Here is a 22,679-nt window from a genome sequence, read left to right as displayed (position 1 = left end):
GGTGAGACGATCTGCTTGAGCTGTATTGGTGAGATCCAGTAGACTGGGAGAGCTGATACTAGTGCTTCATTCAGGGACCCACAAAGATAGATGTCCAGCTTGGATAAACACAGGTTTGCATGAACCTGTCCATGATGAGCAAGCATGAAGCGACAGTGGAGAGGAAAAACTCCCCTTTGGGAAGAAACCTCTGGCAGAACCAGGCTCAACATGGTCTTCTGCCGGACCCATTGAGATGTGACAGGGAATGCAGCCAGAGTCCAGGAGGAATTACACTCTGATAGGGACGAGGTTGAAGGAGCACCATGGGAAAGCCAGATGGAGCTTGGCTACCATGGTGGAGAAGGGATGGAGGAGTAATGAATGTAAATAATCCAGTTTCTTCAGTTGAATTTCCGCCTACGCTTCATATAGTTTAATACTTTTAAATCGCTGCCCTAATTGACAAATATCAAAGTTTCTATGGAATGAAAACGAGGCAGAAATGTTGTTGAGTAGTTCATGCAGACTAGTTTGTAACAGCGTCACTTTTAACCCTCTCATTGCCGTTTATTCAGCAGGCAGGACTTGCCTGACGTTTGTTGCTTTGCCCTTTAAACAGTTATTGCTCAGTCAGAAACACAATTAATACTGAATAACTGTCAGATAGTGAAAGTTGAAGAAGTCTTGGACAAAACGGCAGAAGGACACTCCCTGCACAGTTTGGATTCTACAGCCAAAGAGATAAATAGAGAAAAGCTTCAGGTCACCTGAATATAACTTTGGTCATAAAGGAGCTGAAACACCAAGATGTTCCTCCTAAATAAAATCTTTTTCAGAGGAACATCTTGGTTCTGATTGAGCTCATCTTGGTAAAATCTTCAATCAGATAAATCCATCTCTGCTGTTCTGGAGATTGACCTGCAGGATGGTCCAAGAGAAGAGTTACAAGCTGCAAAAGAGAACTAAAAGGAAGTAAAACTTTCTGGAAATGAGTGTATTTGTCCTTGATTTGAGCAGCTAAATCAGATTATCTGCCAATGGAATGAGTATTTAGATCCCTTATATAAGATAATTAGATATACTGACCTTGAAATAAGTTGATGGAGATGAGTTGATCCTATATTAAGTGCTAAATCGTATTCAGTTGTCAGATAATCCTATTTAGCTGCTCAGATCAAGGGCAAAAACATTCATTTCAATCCAGTTTTACTTCCTTTTAGTTCCTTTTAGCAGTGAAGCTGCAGCATCTTTGTTCATCTTTGTGGGCCGCTGTGTTCAGAACCAACACATCAGAACTTCAGAGGAAATGTTCCCTCCTTCATTCACTCTGGATGTTTCTACAGACCTGGAACAGGATTCTAGTTCAGACCTGAAAAGGTTTCACCCTCAGTTTTAGCTTCATTCTCTGAAGAAACCAGAACTTCTCCAGATGGTTCTGAGGAGATCACCCAGCAGACATCAGGAGGTGCATGAAGTAGTGAAGGAGAGGACAATCCAGACCCAGATGGTACCTGCTGAACTCAGGTTCCTCTGGTCCTCTACACACATGATGGGAACCAGCTTTCTACTCTACAGAACACTGACTGGACCTGAACCACTGGGAACTGACTGGTTCTGGTTTCTCTCTCAGGCTGACTGAAGTCCAGGAGATGGAGAACAAAGCAGAACCTCCGGGATCCAGCTGTCCGTCTATGAGGAGTGACAGGTCCAAAGGAGATGTTCCATTGTTCAGTGCAGAACCTGGACCCTCAGACTCAGAGTAAGAACCCAGTTTCTAACTGATCCTTGTGATTCCACAGAGATATAAAAAATAATATATACTCAGTCTTCAGTTTATAAAGTGAAAGTAAATTAGTTTAGAACTTTATCTTAACTTAAAGCTCCATAATCATCAGCTGTTAGTCAATAAACCAGTAGTATTCACTGCTGAAACATTGGGCCTGGCTATACACACATGTACAATGGTCTTAGTCACATTGGCTGTAGGGACAATTGTTGGCATGTAAATGTGTAAATATATGTTTAGAAGCATATTCATTCATTTGTTTAAAAATGGACCATAGAGTTTTATAAACTCATAAGTAAAGCATGAATTAGGAAGACCATTTATGTTAAGATCTAAAGGAAGGAGAAGGGGTGTGATTACTTTTGTTTTACTTCTTCAGACCAGGACCTGGACTGCTGGCAGCCAATCAGAGCAGCTGTGCTCCAGGTGAGACTGAACATCTCCAATCAGAACTTCCTTCTATCGTCTCTGTTGGACTAATTCCTCGTCTTTAGTTGGCATTTGGGAATCTAAGTGTTTAAATTCTTTCTGGGATCGATTATTTGCCCTGAATCTCTGGATTTCCAGCTGCTGTAAATGTAACGTCTGTGTTCAACCCAACAACCTATTGGGTTTGCTTTGAAGTGGTTCTGTTTTCAGCCCTTTGTGCTAAATGCATTAAAACTGAACATCTCCTTAAAGCTGCAGCTCATTTTGATGGAAACAAAAAGGTGGAGAAAACAACCTGCTGCACTGCTGCTTTACAGAAAGAGGGAAGGAAAGTCTGAGAGACAGAAACCTTTATTTCCTCTGACAATAGATCCCAGATTACAGCAGATATATTTGTAGAAACATGGAATATTTCTATCTGCTGTTTACTTCTAAAGGACCAAATCAGTCCCATGTCATTTCTAATCTGTAATTATTCTCTAAAAACATCCAATCCAGTCTCTGAGGGAGAAAAGCATCTGAAATGTGAACACTACCTGATCCAAGGAGCTGTTTCTCTGGCAGATTAGAGCATTTCCTCCAGATTTCCTTCATTAAGGCTGAAAATGCTGCCAGGAACCATTTTCTGTCTCTCTGCCTCTTCTGTAGCTGCTGTGTTTGTGGGAGAAGGTCAGATAGAACCAGAGAAATGAGGACAATGGTGACCTGATGCTAAAGAGTTGATGTTGCTGAAAGCTGCTGCATGTTTCTGTCAGCATTTCTTCATCTGATCTGCTTTGTGAATCAGATCCTGACAGTGAACAGATACTGGCCACAAAGCAGAGGCAGAACTCTGCTGTCTGAACATCTAACAAGGTTCTGCTTCTAAGGATGGATCCCATTGGTTAGCATCACATCATGTGGACTAAGAGACCTTCTAATGATGACACCTCCTGATGTTTCTGCTCCAACTTCATCACTAAATCAGCTTTTTCCTTCAGTTGTCTCTTCTTCTCTGTTCCAGCAGATGTTGGTCTGCAGGAGGTTCTAGAGGAACATAAGATCAGTCTGAGGAGGAGATGTGAATGTGTGACTGAAGGAAGTGATGAACCAGGAAGTAGAACCCTCCTCAACAGCATCTACACTGATCTCTACATCACAGAGGGACAGAGTGAAGAGGTTAATACCCAACATGAGGTGAAGCAGCTGGAGAGAGCTTCCAGGATCCAGAACCTCCATGACTCTCCAATCAGGTGCCACGACATCTTTAAAGCCTCATCTGACCAACATGGAGCCATCAGAGTGGTTCTGACCAACGGCGTCGCTGGTGTTGGAAAAACCTTCTCAGTGCAGAAGTTCACTCTGGACTGGGCCGAGGGCTTGGAGAACCAAGATGTCCGTGTTGTGGTTCTGCTGTCATTCAGGGAGCTGAACCTGATCAGAGGTGAGCAGCACAGTCTTCTCACGCTGCTCCATGTTTTCCATCCAACCCTCCAGAAGCTCCCAGCAGAGCAGCTGGCTCGCCACAAACTTCTCTTCATCTTTGACGGCCTGGATGAAAGCAGACTTTCTCTGGACTTCAAGCACAGTCGGCTGGTTTCTGACGTCACACAGAAGTCATCAGTCGACGTTCTGCTGACAAACCTCATCAAGGGGAACCTGCTTCCCTCGGCTCTGGTCTGGATCATCTCCAGACCTGCAGCGGCCAATCAGATCCCTCCTTCATGTGTTGCCAGGGTAACAGAGGTCCGAGGCTTCACCGACGCCCAGAAGGAGGAGTACTTCAGGAGGAGGTTCAGTGATGAAGAGCTGTCTAGCAGAATCATCTCCCACATCAAGACCTCCAGGAGCCTCCACATCATGTGTGGAATCCCAGTCTTCTGCTGGATCACTGCTACGGTTCTGGAGGACATGTTGACCACAGAGCAGAGAGGAGAGCTGCCCAAGACCATGACTGACATGTACTCTCACTTCCTGCTGGTCCAGACCAGGAGGAAGCAGAACAAGTACCATGAAGAACATGGGAGGAGGCAGAAGAAACTGATGACACGTTTCCAGCTGGTCTGGGAAAGGTGGAAGAAGAACAAGTACCATGGAGGACATGGGAGGAGTCCACAGGAGCTGATGGAGGCTGACAGGGAAGTTCTCCTGAAGCTGGGGAGGCTGGCGTTGAAACATCTGGAGAAAGGAAACATCATGTTCTACCAAGAAGACCTGCAGCAGTGTGGTCTGGATGTCACAGAGGCCTCGGTGTACTCAGGAGTTTGTACAGAGATCTTCAAGAGAGAGAGCGTGATCTTCCAGAAAGCAGTCTACTGCTTTGTTCATCTGAGCATTCAGGAGTTTCTGGCTGCAGTCTACATGTTCCACTGCTTCACCAGCAGGAACACACAGGTGGTGAAGAAGTTCCTGGGAAAAAAATACAGTGAAACATCTCTGGATGAGTTCCTGAAGAGAATCATGGATAAATCCCTCAGCAGTAAAAATGGCCACCTGGACCTGTTTGCTCGCTTCCTTCATGGCCTCTCTGTGGAGTCCAACCAGAGACTCTTAGGAGGCCTGCTGGGTCAGACAGAGAACAGTCCAGGAACCATCCAGAGAGTCATCACCAACCTGAAGGAGAGGAACACTGGTAGAATCTCTCCTGACAGAAGCATCAACATCTTCCACTGTCTGATGGAGATGAAGGACCTCTCAGTTTATCAGGAGATCCAACAGTTCCTGAAATCGGAGAACAGTTTAGAGGAGCTCTCAGAGATCCAGTGCTCAGCTCTGGCCTACATGCTGCAGATGTCAGAGGAGGTTCTGGATGAGTTGGACCTGGAGAAGTTCAACACATCAGCAGCAGGACGACTGAGACTGGTTCCAGCTGTGAGGAACTGCAGAAAGGCTCGGTGAGTCCAGATGTCTTCATTGACTGATGCTAATTCAGCATTATTGCTGTCCGGTTTATCCTTCATTATTCCTTTAACTACTTCCTTGATACTTCCTTGATACTTTGGACTATTTCAACCATTCAGATTTCTAAATCTTCAGCTCATTCAGGTCAGCTCTGCTGCAGCTTTTGGTATTTAGAGATTTTGATCTTTTAGAAAGATTCAATCATCCAGAGACACAGTTTAAACTTTAAACAGCTCTTCACTCATTGGGCTGTTACCCATAATTCACCTCTTTAGAAAATCACTCTTTAGGTCAGGGCTATTGAACTGATGGTCTGTGGGCCACTTCTGGTCCGCTGGTGGTGGTAATCTGGCCCCTAAATGACTTATTTGTAAAAACTAAATAAATCAGAGAAGATCAGAAACATTGTGTGAAAAACAGCCCAGATGAGCGGCATGGTTGAACAGCCTTGGTTTGTCTGCTGTTCAGTTCCTAACCTCTAAGTAATAGGTTAGCTTTCATTGTTCTCATGAAACAGTCCACCACTAGGTTTGTCTCCCAGTGTCTACGACTGTCACTGACATCTTCAACCCTTTGAGTAAGCCCCCCCCCCCCCCCCCCACTGTGTAAAGCCTTGTGTGGAGAACTTTTTTCATCTTGGTGGCTGTCTAGCTTCACATAATCTCCTGTTGTGAGGACAGCAGCAACAGTCCATGACAAGCCAAGCCTAACAACACCACAGTGTCTCTCAGGAGCCCTTTGGCTTGTTCCACTATGTTATGGAGCTGGAACAGAGTTAGAAGAGAAAGATTTCTAACTAGATCCGCTATCAACACACCTCTTTTTTTAGTGAAAGTTAAGAGTGAGATTATGTTCATTTTTTGGGCTGGGGGAGCGGTGGAGAATGGATCCAGTCAATTGCGTCTCATTTTGAACTGACTAGACATGGAAGTGGAGATGTTTTCCTTTGTTTAAAAAGTGAAAGAGGAGTGTCAACATCTTACTGTCCAGTTAGTGGGTTAAACAGGAAAACACAAAACTGTTCTCCTGGGATTGCTCCAACATACCAAGACTGCCTGATATGAGCAGAATCACGTCTGTTTAATCTCTATTCACCTTCTCAACAAGTAAATGGCTCTGTGGTCCATTCCAGATTTCTGAGGAAAATCCAGTTTGTTCTGATTTTGGCTCATCTGCAGAAATTCTGTCTGCTGCAACCAAAACTCCACCTTCCTGAGTCCATTCAGCTGCTGCTTTATTCTTGTAAAATAGATTTTGTTACTAGATAGACCCGCATGAATAGATCAAATGAAACAGACCCCACATGTACAAATACTCACTGAATAAAGTTATAAAGTAGTTGTAAGTTTCTGCCGGCATTATTACACTCCTTTTTTAATCAGAATCAGAAATACTTTAATAACTACAGGTTACTACATGGGTTACTACATGCTGGTGCTAAATCTCACTGCAGAAAATGTAAATCATTTAATGGCAATAAAATTAGAACCCTGAAAGATGTGCACATCTCTCAGTTCTTCCATAGCAGGACTGCTCCTCTGAAATAAAAATATGCTATACAGCTCTTTAAAAAAATCCATGTTGTAATTTCATGTAATCGGGCTAAATCAGTTTGATCTAAACTAAGAAATCTAAAAGAAATAATGCTGTAACTTGATTATTTTATTAAGTCATGTAGCTTGATATAACCTCAAGTTTTAGACATAAATGTTTCTCACGGGGGTCAAGTGAACGCTGCAGCTTTTCAAGCTCTGCGTCTCACTGGTTATTAAGAGACTGTAGAAAAAACACTATTTGGTAACGTCTGGCACCAGCATAATTTATACTTAATGATAGCGGTGAGGAATCATTGAGGTGGGAGGATTTCCCCCGTTGGTGCGCTGCGTGTCAGAAATAAACAGTGAGGAAAAATGCATCAATAAAGAGTGTAAAGGGCTCCTTTAGAGGGAAGAGGAGGAATGACGGTCTGAGCTGAAGCCCCTTCAGTTACAAGTCCCTTAAAATGACCCTTAAAAGTGGACACCTAAATTACATGTAAGGTAATTATGTGCACCTGAATTCAAGCACAAGGTGACGCATCAACCCCCCAGACTAAGTGGTGTTAACGGAGCTGAGAAAGCATTCATTTAGAGCGTATTTGATCCTGTCTACAGACACCAGGCTACAGACTTCAGCTGAGATGCTTTAGCAGCTGTCTAAGAGCTACTTGATGATTTTGTGGAGTTGGATTTCATCATCAACCATGATTGATGATTTAATCATGTTCACCATCAGATTGATTAACTGAAGGTTGTAACTCAGGAAATAATAACTGATTACCGAGTTCCTAATTAAAAGGAAACAGTGATTTTATCAGGTTGCAGCAAACAGGAAGAGAGCAAAAGTAAAGCCACCCTCAGCAGCAGCAGTAGCAGCAGCAGCAGGAGTAGCAGCAGCAGCGGCGGCGGCGGCGGCAGCAGCAGAGCAGCAGCAGCAGCAGCAGCCTGCTGCTCTCCCAGCTCTGCTCTGATCTCAGCAGCACCTTTCTCATTGCTATAGCAGACTGCAGCTTTGGGCCCTGAACCAATAACACATAACACACATAAGCCAAACACTGATGCTCACCCACACACAGAACATCAGCCATGGCCTTGTAAAAGAGGGCAAAGTGGAGCCTGGTAGCGGGTGGAGCTTACCTGAAGCTGAGCCGGCCTTCTCCTTTGCCTCCATCTGCAGGTGTGAGTGGCTTTAATGCTCAGAGTGGCTCAGAGCTGATAGGTCTGGCTTTAAAACACAAGAGGCCTTTGCTCCACAATGTTCTCATCCAGCACTACTGACTAGATAAAGGAGCTATTCACTGACTTTATGGGATCTAACATGTCAAAGCATTAGGACCACTTTCCTCTTAGTGGAACTTTTAAAAGAATTCAGAGTTCAAGTGTCACATATAAAATATATAATAATGAATAAATAATGAATGGAGCATAAATCTGAAAACATTGTCCACTAATCTACCATTTTACTATGTGGAGGCACAAGTGAGTCTAGAGTCAAGTGTGATTTATTTATTATTGGCCTAATCCTGCTTTGCTACTAAAGGCCCATTTTTACCCCGGTTTAAGATTTGACAATAAATGAGGAATCATTGATCAGAGGTAGAACGGTTTAAATACATATTTAATTCATAGAAATTAAATATGGAGACAGAGTTACATTACCAATCGAGATCTTTCACCGCGCGGTCGAGAAGTCTGTCTGTCTGTCTAAAGTAAGTTTTACCAAGACATTCCTTTTATCAACTTTAAACTCCTCCTGCATGGCTCAGTGGGAGGATGACTGACCCCCTCTCCTTCTGACCACCCCCTCAGGACAATAAAACTCCATGTTTATCTTACGCTGAAGCAGGAAAGGACAGACCCAACTCTGCTTTCCTCAGTAACCCCAACTAAGATATATTTTTAATTCTCAACAACCCCTCTGTTTTGATCCCTCAAAGATCAAACCAATAACTAGGCTAAACTAAGTCTATGTCTTGAAACCCTTAAACAAAATGTAAATAGTAAGATGTAATATTGTAACCCACTGTCCCCTCTGTTGGCGACTTATGAAATCAAATGAAGTTCAAATGTTCCCCTTAAATGTAAAATAACCCAAGTATAAGCTAAAAAGCTACTAAACCTATCTGAATCTCTAACCTACTAGAATTAAGAAAATAAGCACCTTTATCCGAGAGGTGCAAGGCTAAGATAAATGTGCAACGACCGAAAACTATTATATGATCTAAATATGACTTTAAGAGTCCTAACCTAGATTAACAAATTGCTTCTTAGAAATAAAGATAACCCATGAAAGCACTACACTCAGATCAAACCATAGAATTAAAAAAAACTAAAACAAAAACAGATTTTCATGTAATGCAAAACCAAGAGTCTAACAATACTAATATTGAACACCTTATGAATATGGAACGTATAAGACATATGCAGTGATTACAAAAACTCTCATTTTCTTTTTTCTCTTTTACACAATGCATTCAATTGTTGTCATGATGTCTTGCATCTCGAAGATGTCTTCTTCTCGCCTTTAAAGAAGATGGTTTAAAGAGCCAGTGTTCCAACCGCGGTCTCCACAGAACTGTATGTTAATCTTTATTAAAAATAAAAAACGAAAACAAAATAAAATTCCAGCTGCCCCTTCCGTGGGTGGCTCTGCGAGATAAGTTGTTCCGGTGATCTTTCCTGGAACTTCTATTTGGCTGGTACACACGGCTCTGGAATCAGATGGGCCCCTGACCTCTGGCCCACCACATCAGTCTGTGACTCCTTCGAGGTTGGGGTCGGTGGACTCCCTTCACGTTTCTCCTAATTATATGTCTCCTGAAACTTACACGTCAACCGCTTAGATATCAAATGTTGTGTGCTACCTGTAATTCCGGAGGTTGACTTCGGTCCCAAAAAGCTCCTTTCAGTCATATGGAAACATATCCTGTAATGAAATTAACTGAACACTCCCACAAGAAACACACTTCTCATTTCCCCCCCCCAATTTCAATGTAGTCTGTACACAGAATTATAGTCAATTGTGTTTAGAATTCTCCCCATTAATCTGAACCAACCTTCTTGTTGTTTCCCCTCCAGCCTATGAGAAACCTATTTTAGAAATGTAATAGTTAATGAGACATTTTATTGCAATTCCTCTGTCCTCGTCCTCACGCTGTCCTGAAAGAAAATGCAACGACCACACAAATACATTAATCTCTGGTGAAGATTTCCCTGTCTGTAAAATCAAAAATTAGTTAATGCAGTTGTGAAATCAAAGTATAGTAACGAGACGCATGTAGAGCCCGTTTGTGTTGGACCAACCTTTTGTCTAAGTTTCCTTGAGACAGTGAGTCTGCTGCCTCACCTTTGACCGTTAAATTTAATCTCTTCTCTTAGCTCGGTTCCTGGTGTTAACTGGAACAATGTAAAACCTTGTGACATGCACTTATCTGCTCACAAGACTGTCATATGACCTCGGTGCATCCTGGGATGTACACATGCCCACTGAAGTGTGAAACCAACCTTTGTTCTACATACATCTTCATCTGTTCAGGTCACTGGGTTAAAGTTAACATCTATATTACTTTAAGCTACATTATTATATGTAAGTGATTATATTTCCATAACATTGTTATCCTGTAAGAATGTCAGAATGTTCTCTGGATTAAAGATTAAAGATTACCATTCACCACACCTCACTTCTGTACCATTTCCTCCATACTCAGATGTGTATGCTGCGAAAAAGTTCCTATTTTTTTTCCTATCATTTTATCCAGTTTACTGCAACAGATATACGTGGCTTTGAAACCTTAACTAACCTACCTGACACACCAATGATTTTAAAGTAAACTAAATATGCATTAAGTTACCCTCTGTTTATCTCTGTTTTATCCAGTTTTTTGTAGTTTATGTAGTTTTTCTGTTTAATTTAACATTCACTTTATTGTCCTGCTTAAACTGTTTAAGCCTTTATCCAAGAACCCCCTCATATAATCTATCTGTAGCAGATACGTGGTGTCTGACACTCCGCTAATTAAATCTAATGTATGGTTCCGGTCTGTTTTGGGAGTCAACTGAACAAACATTCCAGAGAGCCATGGGTAAGGTCTTTTGTGGGGGTTTCTTTTTGTTTAAACAACCGTTATCTGATTTACAATGCAGTTACATACCTCCGTGGTGTCCTGCACAAGAATCCTTCCTCCGAATTACTTGTGCCAAGGGTTGATATAAAGTTTAAGATCTGTATAGCTTTACAATATAGTGTTATCATATAAATGTTTATGTCATATCCCTCTGCTTGGAACAAAATTAATTTTGTTACAAAACATTAACAAAGAATAGTATTAGTCATCACAGGGAATCAATTAACTGCAAATAATTATCTGAATTGAAGTATGAAAAACACTGCCTTATATCCTGGATTCAGATCAAAACTTAATGCAATTTCATAAACCCACAGACCTCCAAAAGTTGTGTAAGATCAGTGTACCCATTGAAATAATGATTATTCTAAACTAATGTGCTCATAGCAAGTTGATGGTATGAGAATGCTGAGTGTTCCAAGGTACTTACATACTGATAAAATATTGGGTTTTACCTAAATAAAACACCTGGTAATGGCAAATTCTGGTGAAAATCTGATATGTTTTAGCAGACAACAGTTATATTGTACAATAGAAAAATCTCAATACTTGTGAGCTATTTAAGAAATAACCTAACAGGTCCGTTTAACCTGTGTTGTTTAAAAACAGAATGTCCCAAGCAGGACACATCTGTGCTTACCGAGAGGCCCATGTAGTAAACCTGTCCCCTCAGGACGTTGCAACCCCCCTTGTGGAAATTTATGACATGCAGTTGTTAACCAGAACTCACAGAAACCTAAGTAGAAGTGGAGCACGTGAAAGTATTCCCACCCCTGTGGATTGTCTGCCCATAGAAGATATGGTAACATACACCAGCTGCTGTTAATTATGAGCAATAGGTGCTGGACATAATAGAATTAAAACTCATGTTTAAAAAGGAACATATCAGTTATATAGTAAAAAATTTTAAGAGACAGTAGTATATTTTTCAAAACCGCAAACCTGTACTGCTGGTATCTGCCCAATCGGCTGCCTTAAGAAGTTATTACCTGCACCAATCCATTTGCCTAGAAGCTCAAGAGTTGGAGACACAGATAAAATATTAGAAATCACATTCCATTAAATTTGGTCAGAAGAATATTGGTAGAAATAACAGTCTGAATTACCTTAACAAAAAGTCTGTTATCAGTCTGTGGTCCTTGAGATGGACTGGACTGACATGTACAGCAGATCAGGCAGAAAAGAGATTGGAGTTTACACGTCGCACTCACAGCTTCCATGTATGGAACTCCACATTTCGTCCCCCACGTGTTGCAGTGATTCGCTGTCGATGCACCTCAGTGACAAAGTTCTGGTCCACGACTCAGAAACTGGATGAGACATTCAACTCCAGTGTATGCAGACAGTCATTTTTCCTTGACAGCTTAGGATCTGTGCTGTTCATAGGCGTTGGCCATTGTTCCAGGGTGAGGAAACATTGTTCATGGGAGCGTTATCCCCTAGATGGGGCACTGACCTTCTTGAAGGTGAGGTGGTATTGGGACTTCTTGCCAGGATTTAGTGATGTGAAACAGTCCCTGGCCCAGTGTCCAGCGTAAGCAACTGTCCCAGATGTGATGGGTGCCCCACGACACACATATCGGCTGTAAATGCTCAGTTTCATTCTTCCAACCCCAAATCGGCACCGATCTGCATCTCATGTCAGACGTGTCCATACTCCAGAACGAACAGACCTGTAACAAAATTAAGATAGAAAAAGAAAAACAGGGGGGAGGGAGCTCCCCCACCTTAAATTAAAATAGAGACAGTTCTCGATGGAATCAGCTGCTTACTGTCACTCCTTCCTATATTGTTTTCCAATAACTGTAATTTTACCAACTTTTAGTAATTAACAAACTCAAGCATTGTGTATCACCCTTCCTTTGAGTCACAGGCAAATGGTGTATCAAATATTGTCTGAGCGAGCGTATCAAGATTGAAATTCATCAGCTGAGATATTGAAGAGGGCACTTTGTTTTTGTTGTTGTAACACTATTACTCTAAATAATTCCCCTAAATTGGACTGATTTATTTAGGATCCACACCTGTGTGTTAGATCCAGCCTACTGATTTTTTTTTTTCAGAAGGTATCAAGAGTCCCAGTCAAACTCAGGAACCTTCTGCTAAAGTGTATAAAGAAAATGCTGTGTAACTCCATCTATCAAGGAAAAAAATATAAAAAACACCAAAGGTACATTTTAAAACAGCTCTAAAATCAGTTATGCGCCTGTGTTTAGTAAATTTTGAAGTCAAATTCTGCCGGCCACGAACAATCACCAGCAACTGATGTTGAAAAGTTTATTCACCAGAATTTGCACATTACCAAATGAACAAAGAAAAAAGATTCCTCGGGCTCTAAATTACTGTGTAACAAGGGCATCTGCATTTTGTGGGACTATGAAAATGTGATTACATATAATGAATAATTTGGGGACCGTCCTGTGATAATCCCGTAATATTGTCTATTTCTACTAGGTTTTGGCGCTCTGCAATATCAGTATCTATAATAAAATGATACACGCCATTAACATTTGTCACAGATTCCTCAATTTTAGCTGCTTCATTTGAGGATAACTTCAAAACTGACTCATGACTAAATGCAGTGTTAACAAAATCTGTCAAATTAACCGCAATATCCGTTTGCACACACTATTAAGGTACAGTTTAACCTTAACTTCTAACTCTGTGTAGTTCTGCTTACTTGTGTTTTTTCCCAGGCCTGCAAGCGAGCAAAAGTTTATAGGGTGGCTATTTTCTGCTCCCTATTAATCAGCCAGATTTAAGTCTGATGAATTATCCGTCCGTCCGTCCGTCCGTCCGTCCGTCCGTTGATGAATTATATTTATTTATTTATCTATTATAACTAGGGCTATCAAACAATGAAAACCATTTAATCACTATTTAATCGCAAATTATATTTCATGTCTGAAAGTATATATATTCATTAGGCATTTTAAAACGCTATTTTGCAATAGATAATGCTAGTTAAAATTACACTCTAACAGAAGGCATTTTCCCTTTTTTGTGTTTTCCCAATTTATAATGCCTCAAACAGATGTTCAATGTTCCGCCAAATTTTCAACAACTTTTCCAAACTTCTAACCACTTTCTAACTTTTAGGCTACAGTTCAAAAAAATAAAAATTTTCTCCAAAACTCACCAAACTGCAGCAGTTCATGCTCTCCAATGCAACTCACACATACAGCTTGCAGCCAATACCTCAAATCGCGTTACTGCATTGAAATTCTCCTGTACTTCAACAAACATTATTAATGCATCGACCTTTTTTCTAATGATTTCCAAATTCCCCTTAGTTTTTAACCCATATTTTTACTTATCACTTTTACTTAACAAAATTAAACTGCTCCCCAGTCATTGCTCTTATCTTCAGGCCCATGCACGCGGAGAAATTCACACCCTCATGAAGACACACACACACACATACACACCCCCACTCTCCGCTGAGTTGCAGGGTCCAACCAATCTCTCCTCTAAAAACCATGGATCCCATATTACCGAGACATTCAAAACATCAGACAAGACATAACAAATATAACATTTAAGACAGACAGCCTTGCGCGCGCAGAGGGTCTCCTTTTAATACCCTTCCACTCGACGAAACCAACTATTCATTTTAATACCACCTCGGTCTAATCGTCGTGCAATCAGAATCCCCGTTCTGATGCTAGAGAACAATGTAAATGTTCCCTTGGGGCCCTTTTTTTTTAATCTCTTATCTTCTATAACAGCTCACTCTTAAGGTCTTGCTGCTCTTAGCCTCAACTTAAAGATGTTACGTATTCTCGGCCGTCCTATCCCTGTGCTGCATTAGGGTGTCCCCTTCCCCAAAGAAAGCACTCCATCTTAGTCCTAAATTCACCAGTTTGTCAGTCTGGTGCAGAGGTGACCAAATCTCGGGACTCTTTTTATTCTTTGTATTTTATCTTTTTTATTTGATTTTAAATATTTTTTTTTGCAATCTCAACATTTAAGTTTCTCAATTGCTATTCTTATGTTATTTTATTTATTTTTGTAAAGTCTCAACAGTTAAGTTTCTTGGCTGTTATTTCTAATTTCCTTCTCATACAGCCTCACCATCTAAGATTACTTGCCATTTAATTTTCTATCTAATTTTTCGTTTTTCTGACGCAAACAAACACATAAATCCCATTCAATCATTTCTCGGTTTCAACATAAATTCCATTCAAACCTAGTTATACCGTTCAGCCTCTGATATTTTGAGAAGAAAGCTTCTCATGTACAGCAACACTTGATTTAGCCTACATCTAATCTTTAGCCAATAGGAGAAACAAAATCTCCTTACTTTTTTTCGGGTCGACCCTGTTTTGCTGTAAGTGATTGCTTCTTCGTGCCCAAATTCAAAATGTTCCTCCACTTTAATGTCAAATCCGGGTCACGGCTAACCAAATTGTGATTTATTTATTATTGGCCTAATCCTGCTTTGCTACTAAAGGCCCATTTTTACCCCGGTTTAAGATTTGACAATAAATGAGGAATCATTGATCAGAGGTAGAACGGTTTAAATACATATTTAATTCATAGAAATTAAATATGGAGACAGAGTTACATTACCAATCGAGATCTTTCACCGCGCGGTCGAGAAGTCTGTCTGTCTGTCTAAAGTAAGTTTTACCAAGACATTCCTTTTATCAACTTTAAACTCCTCCTGCATGGCTCAGTGGGAGGATGACTGACCCCCTCTCCTTCTGACCACCCCCTCAGGACAATAAAACTCCATGTTTATCTTACGCTGAAGCAGGAAAGGACAGACCCAACTCTGCTTTCCTCAGTAACCCCAACTAAGATATATTTTTAATTCTCAACACAAGACATCTATCAATTTTAATATAATTATGTAGATATGATGATTATTATCATACTCAATGTTCATCATAAAACAATAAATAAACCAAATGTTTTGAACTTGATAATTATTGCACATTAACAAGCTGCAACCAGCTATAAATGGTTGTAACAAAATCTTCTCTTGCAGCAATATATCAAGCTAAAACAGACTTTGTAGTAAATGAAATAGGGCTCCCTCCACTGCAGACAGCAGCAGGTAGAATGTACTTCAGCTATTATACCACTGAAGAAGTAAAGTGCTAAACTAAGGCAGCCACTGGTAAACTCTTGCAGCGGAGAGCATGCTCTGAAGAAAAGCTGCTTTATTGATGCAGTTGTAGTAACACACTGTGTTCTATTGGAAGTAATGTAAGGCCGTTATCTGTTACATTAAGTCATGACTCTCTTTACCAAATGAAAACTGGAGCCTCCTGTTTTCTTTTTGATACATTACCAGTAATTTTACCCTGTTTGGTCACTTCCAGTAAAAGGAAGAGGCATCACTTGTATGTATAGTTAGAGATGATTTGGAAGTGAGATGAAGCCAAAACAACCATAGTGTATTATCACTAGACTCCCATATGTCTACAGATAATCTGGTGATAATTTACATAGAGGAGACGGCCAAACGCTAACATGGATATCCAGATAGATTTAGTCAGTTTTGTTGTTTTCCTCTAGATGATCTTTCTTCATCTTTGTGGTTAAATGAAGCTTTTAACCAAAGCAGAGACACAGCAGCTCTGCAGTAGAACCAAGACCTGAAGAGACTGAAGAGATTATCTGTGTGGGTCAAACAGGGCATTGATGTGAAGAGCAGATGTTCATCTGATGATGACATCACTGTTTAGTCATCATCTTTTAGTCTGTTTATCAGTGTTTATTAGTCTGATTTAACTACAACTGATCTGATTCTTTCTCTCATCACAGACTAGTGGGTTGTGAGCTCTCATGGACTGACTGTGAAGTTGTGGCCTCAGCTCTGAAGTCCAACCCCTCCCTGACTGACCTGGAAATAGATCAGATCTACAATGATGGACTAAGAACCTTTGGAGACTCTGAGATGAAGCATCTCTGTGAGATCCTGGAGACTCCAGTCTGTAAAGTAAAGAAGCTGAGGTAGGTTTTATCTTCACTTCTACTTTAATGCTTATTTTAATTAATAATTTTGTTCTGACATTTTTTCTTTACAGACAACCTGCTGTCCAAATGTTTTGCCTTGTCAATTATTTATGTTCTTCTTTGATATTTTCAGTATTGAACATTTAACACTTAAAATGCTTTGGACAAAAATCAGGAAAATAAGTCAAATGATGTGAATTATTGATGGAGATGTTTTAGTTTGATTTGGGAAAGATTTAGATAACAAGATCAGATAATTTAGCTTTATTTTTCATTTATTTGTCACATCTTTACATGAAACATTAATGTTTGTTCCTCCAGAGTAGTGCCAGGATCACATTCATACACATAAACAGTAAAATAAACATAATAAAACAGCATTATCTAAAAAATGAATGTTTGAGAAGAACAGAGACAGAAAATGTAAACTAAATCAAAGCGACGGCACCAGCAGGTTGCATGTTCTCCCTGTGCATGTGTGGGTTCTCTCTGGGTACTCCGGCTTCCTCCCACAGTCCTAAAACATGACTGTTAGCTTAACTGGCCTCTCTAAATCCTCCTTAGGTGTGAGTGTGAATGGTTGGTTGTCCTGTCTGTCTCTGTGTTGTCCTGTGATAGGCTGCTTACCTGTCCAGGTGAACCCTGCCTCTCAGCCACTGACAGCTGCAGATAGACACCAGCAGCCCTCAGGACCCCAGCAGGGATAAGCCTGTTGGAAAATGGTTGGATGGACGGCATCAGCAGGTTCCAGCAGCTTAGCTTTGTCCTGAAGCTGCTGTTCTGTTGGTGCGGGTCAGAGAGGAACCGTCCTCTTCAGTCTGACAGCTCAATCAGACAGAACCAGAACCAGGACCCAGCAGTGTGGCTATTAAAACTACAGCACAATATTGAAAAGTAAAAAGCTCTACTGCAGCAGACGCTCTCTGGACTCAGCGGTACCGTTCAGCAACAAGCCAACAAGTTTGAGCACCAAGAAGGAAACCAAAGAAAAACTGAAGAATAATCATTTCTATTAGTCTGCAGACCATTTCTGCCTGGCAGACCATGTTCCAGAGGAACATCTGGCTCCAGCTGTTCTCCTCCATCCTCCTCCTCCCAGGATGTGAAAAAGGAGGCCCGGATGCTCTATTGGCTCCTCACTTTAAATCGGCGCTGGAGAAGATCCAGAAGAATGCCGAGGAGTCAGAGACGCTTCAGGACCTGGTGAGGCCTCACTCCGGGCCGACGTCCCTCGCTGGTCTGCCGGCTGCTTGGACCTCCGTGGCCAGTGTCAGGAGTTCAGGCGCTCCACGGCTCCTGGACCCTCCCTCTGCTCCTCCATCAGCCTCCTCCTCCCTCTGCTCCTCCATCAGCCTCCTCCTCCATCAGCCGCCTCCTCCTCCTTCCTCTGTTCCTCCATCAGCCACCTCCTCCTCCTCCTTCTCTCCTCCCCTTCCTCTCTCCCCCTTCTCTCGCCCTCTCTCCTCCTCCTCTCTCCTCCTTTTCTCCTCCTCTCCTCCTCCTCCTCCTCCTCACAGACTGATCAGAAGAGGCTCCACGCTGCACCTCCTTCTCTCCTCCTCCTCCTCTCCTCCTTATCTTCTCATTCTCTTCTCCTCCCTCTCTCCTCTCCTGCTTCTCTCCTCCTTCTCTCATCCTCCTCTCCTCCCTCTCTCCTCCCTCTCTCCTCCTTCTCTCCTCCTTCTCTCCTCCTCACAGACTGATCAGCAGAGGCTCCATGCTGCACCTCCTCTCTCCTCCTTCTTTCCTCCTCCTCTCATCCCTCTCTCCCTCTCCTTCTCTCCTCCTCCTCTCCTCCTCCTGTCCTCCTCACAGACTGATCAGCAGAGGCTCCATGCTGCACCTCCTCTCTCCTCCTTCTTTCCTCCTCCTCTCATCCCTCTCACCCTCTCCTTCTCTCCTCCTCCCTCTCTCCTCCTCATCTCCTCCTCCTGTCCTCCTCACAGACTGATCAGCAGAGGCTCCACGCTGCACCTCCTCTCTCCTCCACGGTTTAGAGGAGTCATGGAGACGGTTCTAGCGTCTCCAGAGCAGAGCGCTGCACCTCCTCTCTCCTCCTCCATGGTTCAGAGGAGTCATGGAGATGGTTCTAGCGTCTCCAGAGCAGAGCGCTGCACCTCCTCTTTCCTCCTCCACGGTTCAGAGGAGTCATGGAGATGGTTCTAGCGTCTCCAGAGCAGAGCGCTGCACCTCCTCTCTCCTCCACGGTTCAGAGGAGTCATGGAGACGGTTCTAGCATCTCCAGAGCAGAGCGCTGCTCTCCTGTCAGAACTGCAGAAACTCCTGGATAATGACGTCATTTCCAGGGTTCTCCACGGGGTTCTATTCCCTTTATTTACTGGTTCTGATCACAGAGAGACGGTTCCACATGCTGACAGTCAGACAGCTGCTGGAGAACGTTCTCCAGAACAACTGGTTCTCCTCCATAGATCTGAAGGACTACTTCCATGTTCCATCATCCCCAAACAGGAAGTATCTGTGCTTCTCCTTCCAGGGGATTCCCTGTCACTACAACCTGCCATTGGGTTCCTCTCTGGTTCCACGCACGTTCTCCAGATGCTGCTGCGCTCTGCAGGGATGAGAATCCTCTTTTATGTGGACCACCTGCTCTTGCTGGCTCGGTCCAGAGAGGAAGCGGCGGTGCAGACCAGAGCTCTGGCTCCACAGCTGACAGAACTGGGTTCTCCATAAAGTGCTAAAAGGTTCTGTTCTCCGTCCCAGCTGCTAGTTTCTCTGGGCTGGAGCTAAACTGGGCCACCATGAGAGCCCAGAGCAGACGCTGTCAGCGCTGCTCCGCCGGGTCACACCTCAGCACAGTGACAGCTCTGTCCGCCATGCGGCTGCTGGGGATGACGTCAGTGGCCCACCTGCTGCAGGGGCGGATCCAGGATTTTTCAAAGGGGGGTGCACACCTAAGGGTCATGTCAAGACAGTTTGAGGCTAAACGACCAAAGAATGCCATCTTTACTCTTCCACACTACCCTAATTATTCATCTATGGGTTTTTGAATTGATAATCATTTTAATGGATGAACATAAGTGGAATTAGCATGATTACATTATTTTAATTGAAAAAGGATTATTAAGACAAAATTTCTTGGTTTTTACAGCATGCACAAGGTTAAAAGTAGTTTGAAGAAAAAATTATCCTTATCAACAATTAATCAAACAAAGATTTTCTTTATTTCCAGAAATGATATTTATTTAGTAAAATGGAATAAAAAGACCCAAGGACTTAAAAATGGTTTGGTATGGTTCAAATGATAAATTACTTTTTTAATATAAATGTATTTTAACAATTTATTTTATCCAGATAAACTATATTAAGAAAAAAATGACTTAAAAAGACCCAAGGACTCAGAACAGTTTGTTATGGTTCAAGTGATAAAGGAGTTTTTAATATATTTTAACAAGATAAACTATGTTGAGAGAAAAAAAAACTTTAAAGTAAGTTAAACCAATGAACAAGTATGGTGAAGTTAAGCCATAAGCCTATAATAGAACAGTAAGACTTGACAAAGAATATTGTTCTCTTCTACAACACCTTCAACTTTATGATGACGATGATAATGGGTTTATGAATGTGAACCCTCTAGGATGCTTCTGGGCAAATATGTCTACTAGTTTGTACAAATATGTCTAGTTTGATAAGTAGTAGCAGTAGTAGTAGTAGTAGTAGTAGTAGTAGTAGTATCAGTAGTAGTAGTAGCAGTAGTAGTATCAGTAGTATCAGTAGTTGTTTCAGTAGTAGTAGTAGCAGTAGTAATATCAGTAGTATCAGTAGTTGTTTCAGTAGTAGTAGTAGCAGTAGTAGTATCAGTAGTATCAGTAGTTGTATCAGTAGTAGTAGTAGTAGTAGTAGTAACTATGTGAAATCCAAAAAGTGAAACATGCCTGATAATCACTGGAAAATTAAAAAATATTAAGAGGAAATGACTCTGCGAATTTCAGATTCCTACGTTCATCACAGCCCCTGCAGTGGGCGTCGAAATGTGCCATTCTAAGCAAAGGGAGCATATCACTGACCTGTAGTGACCTCTGCCCAGCAGAGTTCCGTCGTCATGGAAACTCACGTTTCACCTGCTGGTGTCCGTCTACTGCAGGCACACATTATGGTCAGAGAGTGCTCTAATTGGAATAAAATGGCATCACTTTGCCTCGAACAACTCTGGATTTTTCATCAACCGTAAGGGCTAGAGACGTAATTTTTTCTGCGTTTATTTCGGAACAGATAGGGGAACGAGACAAAATATCTGTTTTTGTAGGAAATATTTTAATGTAGGCGCAAAAAATCATGAAATAAAGGGGAATATTGACGAAAATGCAAAAATGCTCGAAACATTGTCCCGAACAAATTGCTATAGCTTAGAAACTATATGAGATATCAAAATAATTCTTTCACCATGAGTATCATGAGATGGAAGTCAGATCCTGTTTTAGCATTTTTCCAAAATGCTACTCCTGAACAAATTGTTCCTGCGACAAAACCATAAAAATTATCGACAAATTTCCTTTTTTGTGAGCGCCACAAGGGTCTGGTCATGAATGTGTGAAAGTCTCATGCCTGTACATCAAACGGTTTAGGAGTAGCGATGATGCGAAAACATCTGTCGCTTAGGAAAGTCAGGTGTGATTTTTCACCGCACCTCCATAGAAGATCAATGGAAAGCGTTTGGAGATGTTGCCACTCTGGGGTGATTTGCGAAAAATCTATAATTGCTACATGTGTGAGGGTTACATTTTCTGAATCCAGACAGAAATTCATACGTTTTGATGTATAATTTATGTATGGAGGACCAAGTCTTCTATAATTAAAAATAAATACAGAAATAAATAAATGCTCAATAAATAAATATGCATACAATTATGTGCCACCAAAAATATAATAAAGAAATAAATGTAGGTAGAAAATAAATTATACAGTGAGACAAAATGTATATATCTCCTTTAATTAGCCACTTTATTTATTAATTACTTATTTTTTTAAGTATTTATTTATGTGCATGTTATAATATTTTTTTCTGTTTTATTCTTTCTTTGTATTTTTTTGCCCTATTTATTTCTCCAATGCTATTTATTTCTGCCTGTCCTTTTTACATTTCTGTTTGTCTTTTTTACATTTCTGTCTGTCCTTTTTACATTTCTGTTTGTCTTTTTTACATTTCTGTCTGTGCTTTTTACATTTTTGTTTCTCGTTTTTACATTTCTGTCTGTCCTTTTTACATTTCTGTTTCTCGTTTTTACATTTCTGCTTGCCGTTTTTACATTTCTGTCTGTCCTTTTTACATTTCTGTTTCTCGTTTTTACATTTCTGTCTCTCGTTTTTACATTTCTGCCTGTCCTTTTTACATTTCTGTATGCATTTCTGCCTCATTATGCAAATGAGGAGGGGCTGTGTCTTAAGGGCTCAACTTCTTCCCATTGGTTGGTTAGCATTTTACTGCATCGGTCAAATCTACATGGCTTTCCCCTGCACTAAAGAATTGTTTAGTAATGTCAAACTCAGCAGGCAGACGTTCAGTGGCCGACCTCTTAAGGGAAGCTGCTAATAGACTGGAAGAATTAGAACGCTGTACATTTGGGATCTGAAATGTTTTTCGGTGGTTTCAGATTCGGCTTTCCAGATCAATAACTCATTGGCGGATGATTTATTCTACAAAACAGACACCTCTCTGCAAGCACCGCATGGCAGACACTGAGCTACAACCGTAGTTTCCTCAAAACGAGTCTTAGTCCGTGGGCCAGAATCTGTGGGACGTCTCCTTAAGAAGTTTCGTATGAACTGTCAGACGGCAGCTTTCTTCCACCGGGAAAAGTTGCTACACATAGCAGTGATCTCAAAACACCAATGTTCCCACGTTTTCACTTGCACATTAATAAGTTATTGCTGATAAAAAATCTAAACGGCTGCGCTCCTGTCCGAGAGGTCACGTGATTCGATTTTTGCTGCTCAGCCAATCAGATCGCTGTATTG

The 22,679-nt window shown here is 41.4% G+C and overlaps 1 protein-coding gene and 1 long non-coding RNA gene across 2 annotated transcripts in view; both read left to right on the top strand.

Moving 5' to 3' along the window:
* Window positions 1–1,222: 1,222 nt before the first annotated feature.
* Window positions 1,223–2,267, top strand: LOC118559479. Its single transcript, XR_004928878.1, has 3 exons — window positions 1,223–1,506; window positions 1,613–1,741; window positions 2,148–2,267. It is a non-coding gene; the product is annotated as an uncharacterized LOC118559479 (long non-coding RNA).
* An 872-nt stretch (window positions 2,268–3,139) lies between these two features.
* LOC118559477 (NLR family CARD domain-containing protein 3-like) overlaps window positions 3,140–22,679 on the top strand; it is a gene marked incomplete at its 5' end in the record, with an annotated part of 31,976 nt that continues 12,436 nt past the window's right edge. The window contains 3 exons of the mRNA XM_036130189.1: window positions 3,140–4,206; window positions 4,288–5,070; window positions 16,515–16,703. Coding sequence (XP_035986082.1) covers window positions 3,140–4,206; window positions 4,288–5,070; window positions 16,515–16,703 — 2,039 coding nt within the window. The remainder of the gene's footprint in view (window positions 4,207–4,287; window positions 5,071–16,514; window positions 16,704–22,679) is intronic.

This window comes from Fundulus heteroclitus, unplaced genomic scaffold (genome assembly GCF_011125445.2).
Source record: "Fundulus heteroclitus isolate FHET01 unplaced genomic scaffold, MU-UCD_Fhet_4.1 scaffold_293, whole genome shotgun sequence".
Classification (NCBI taxonomy): Eukaryota; Metazoa; Chordata; class Actinopteri; order Cyprinodontiformes; family Fundulidae; genus Fundulus; species Fundulus heteroclitus.
This window is presented reverse-complemented; position numbering and strand designations above follow the sequence as displayed.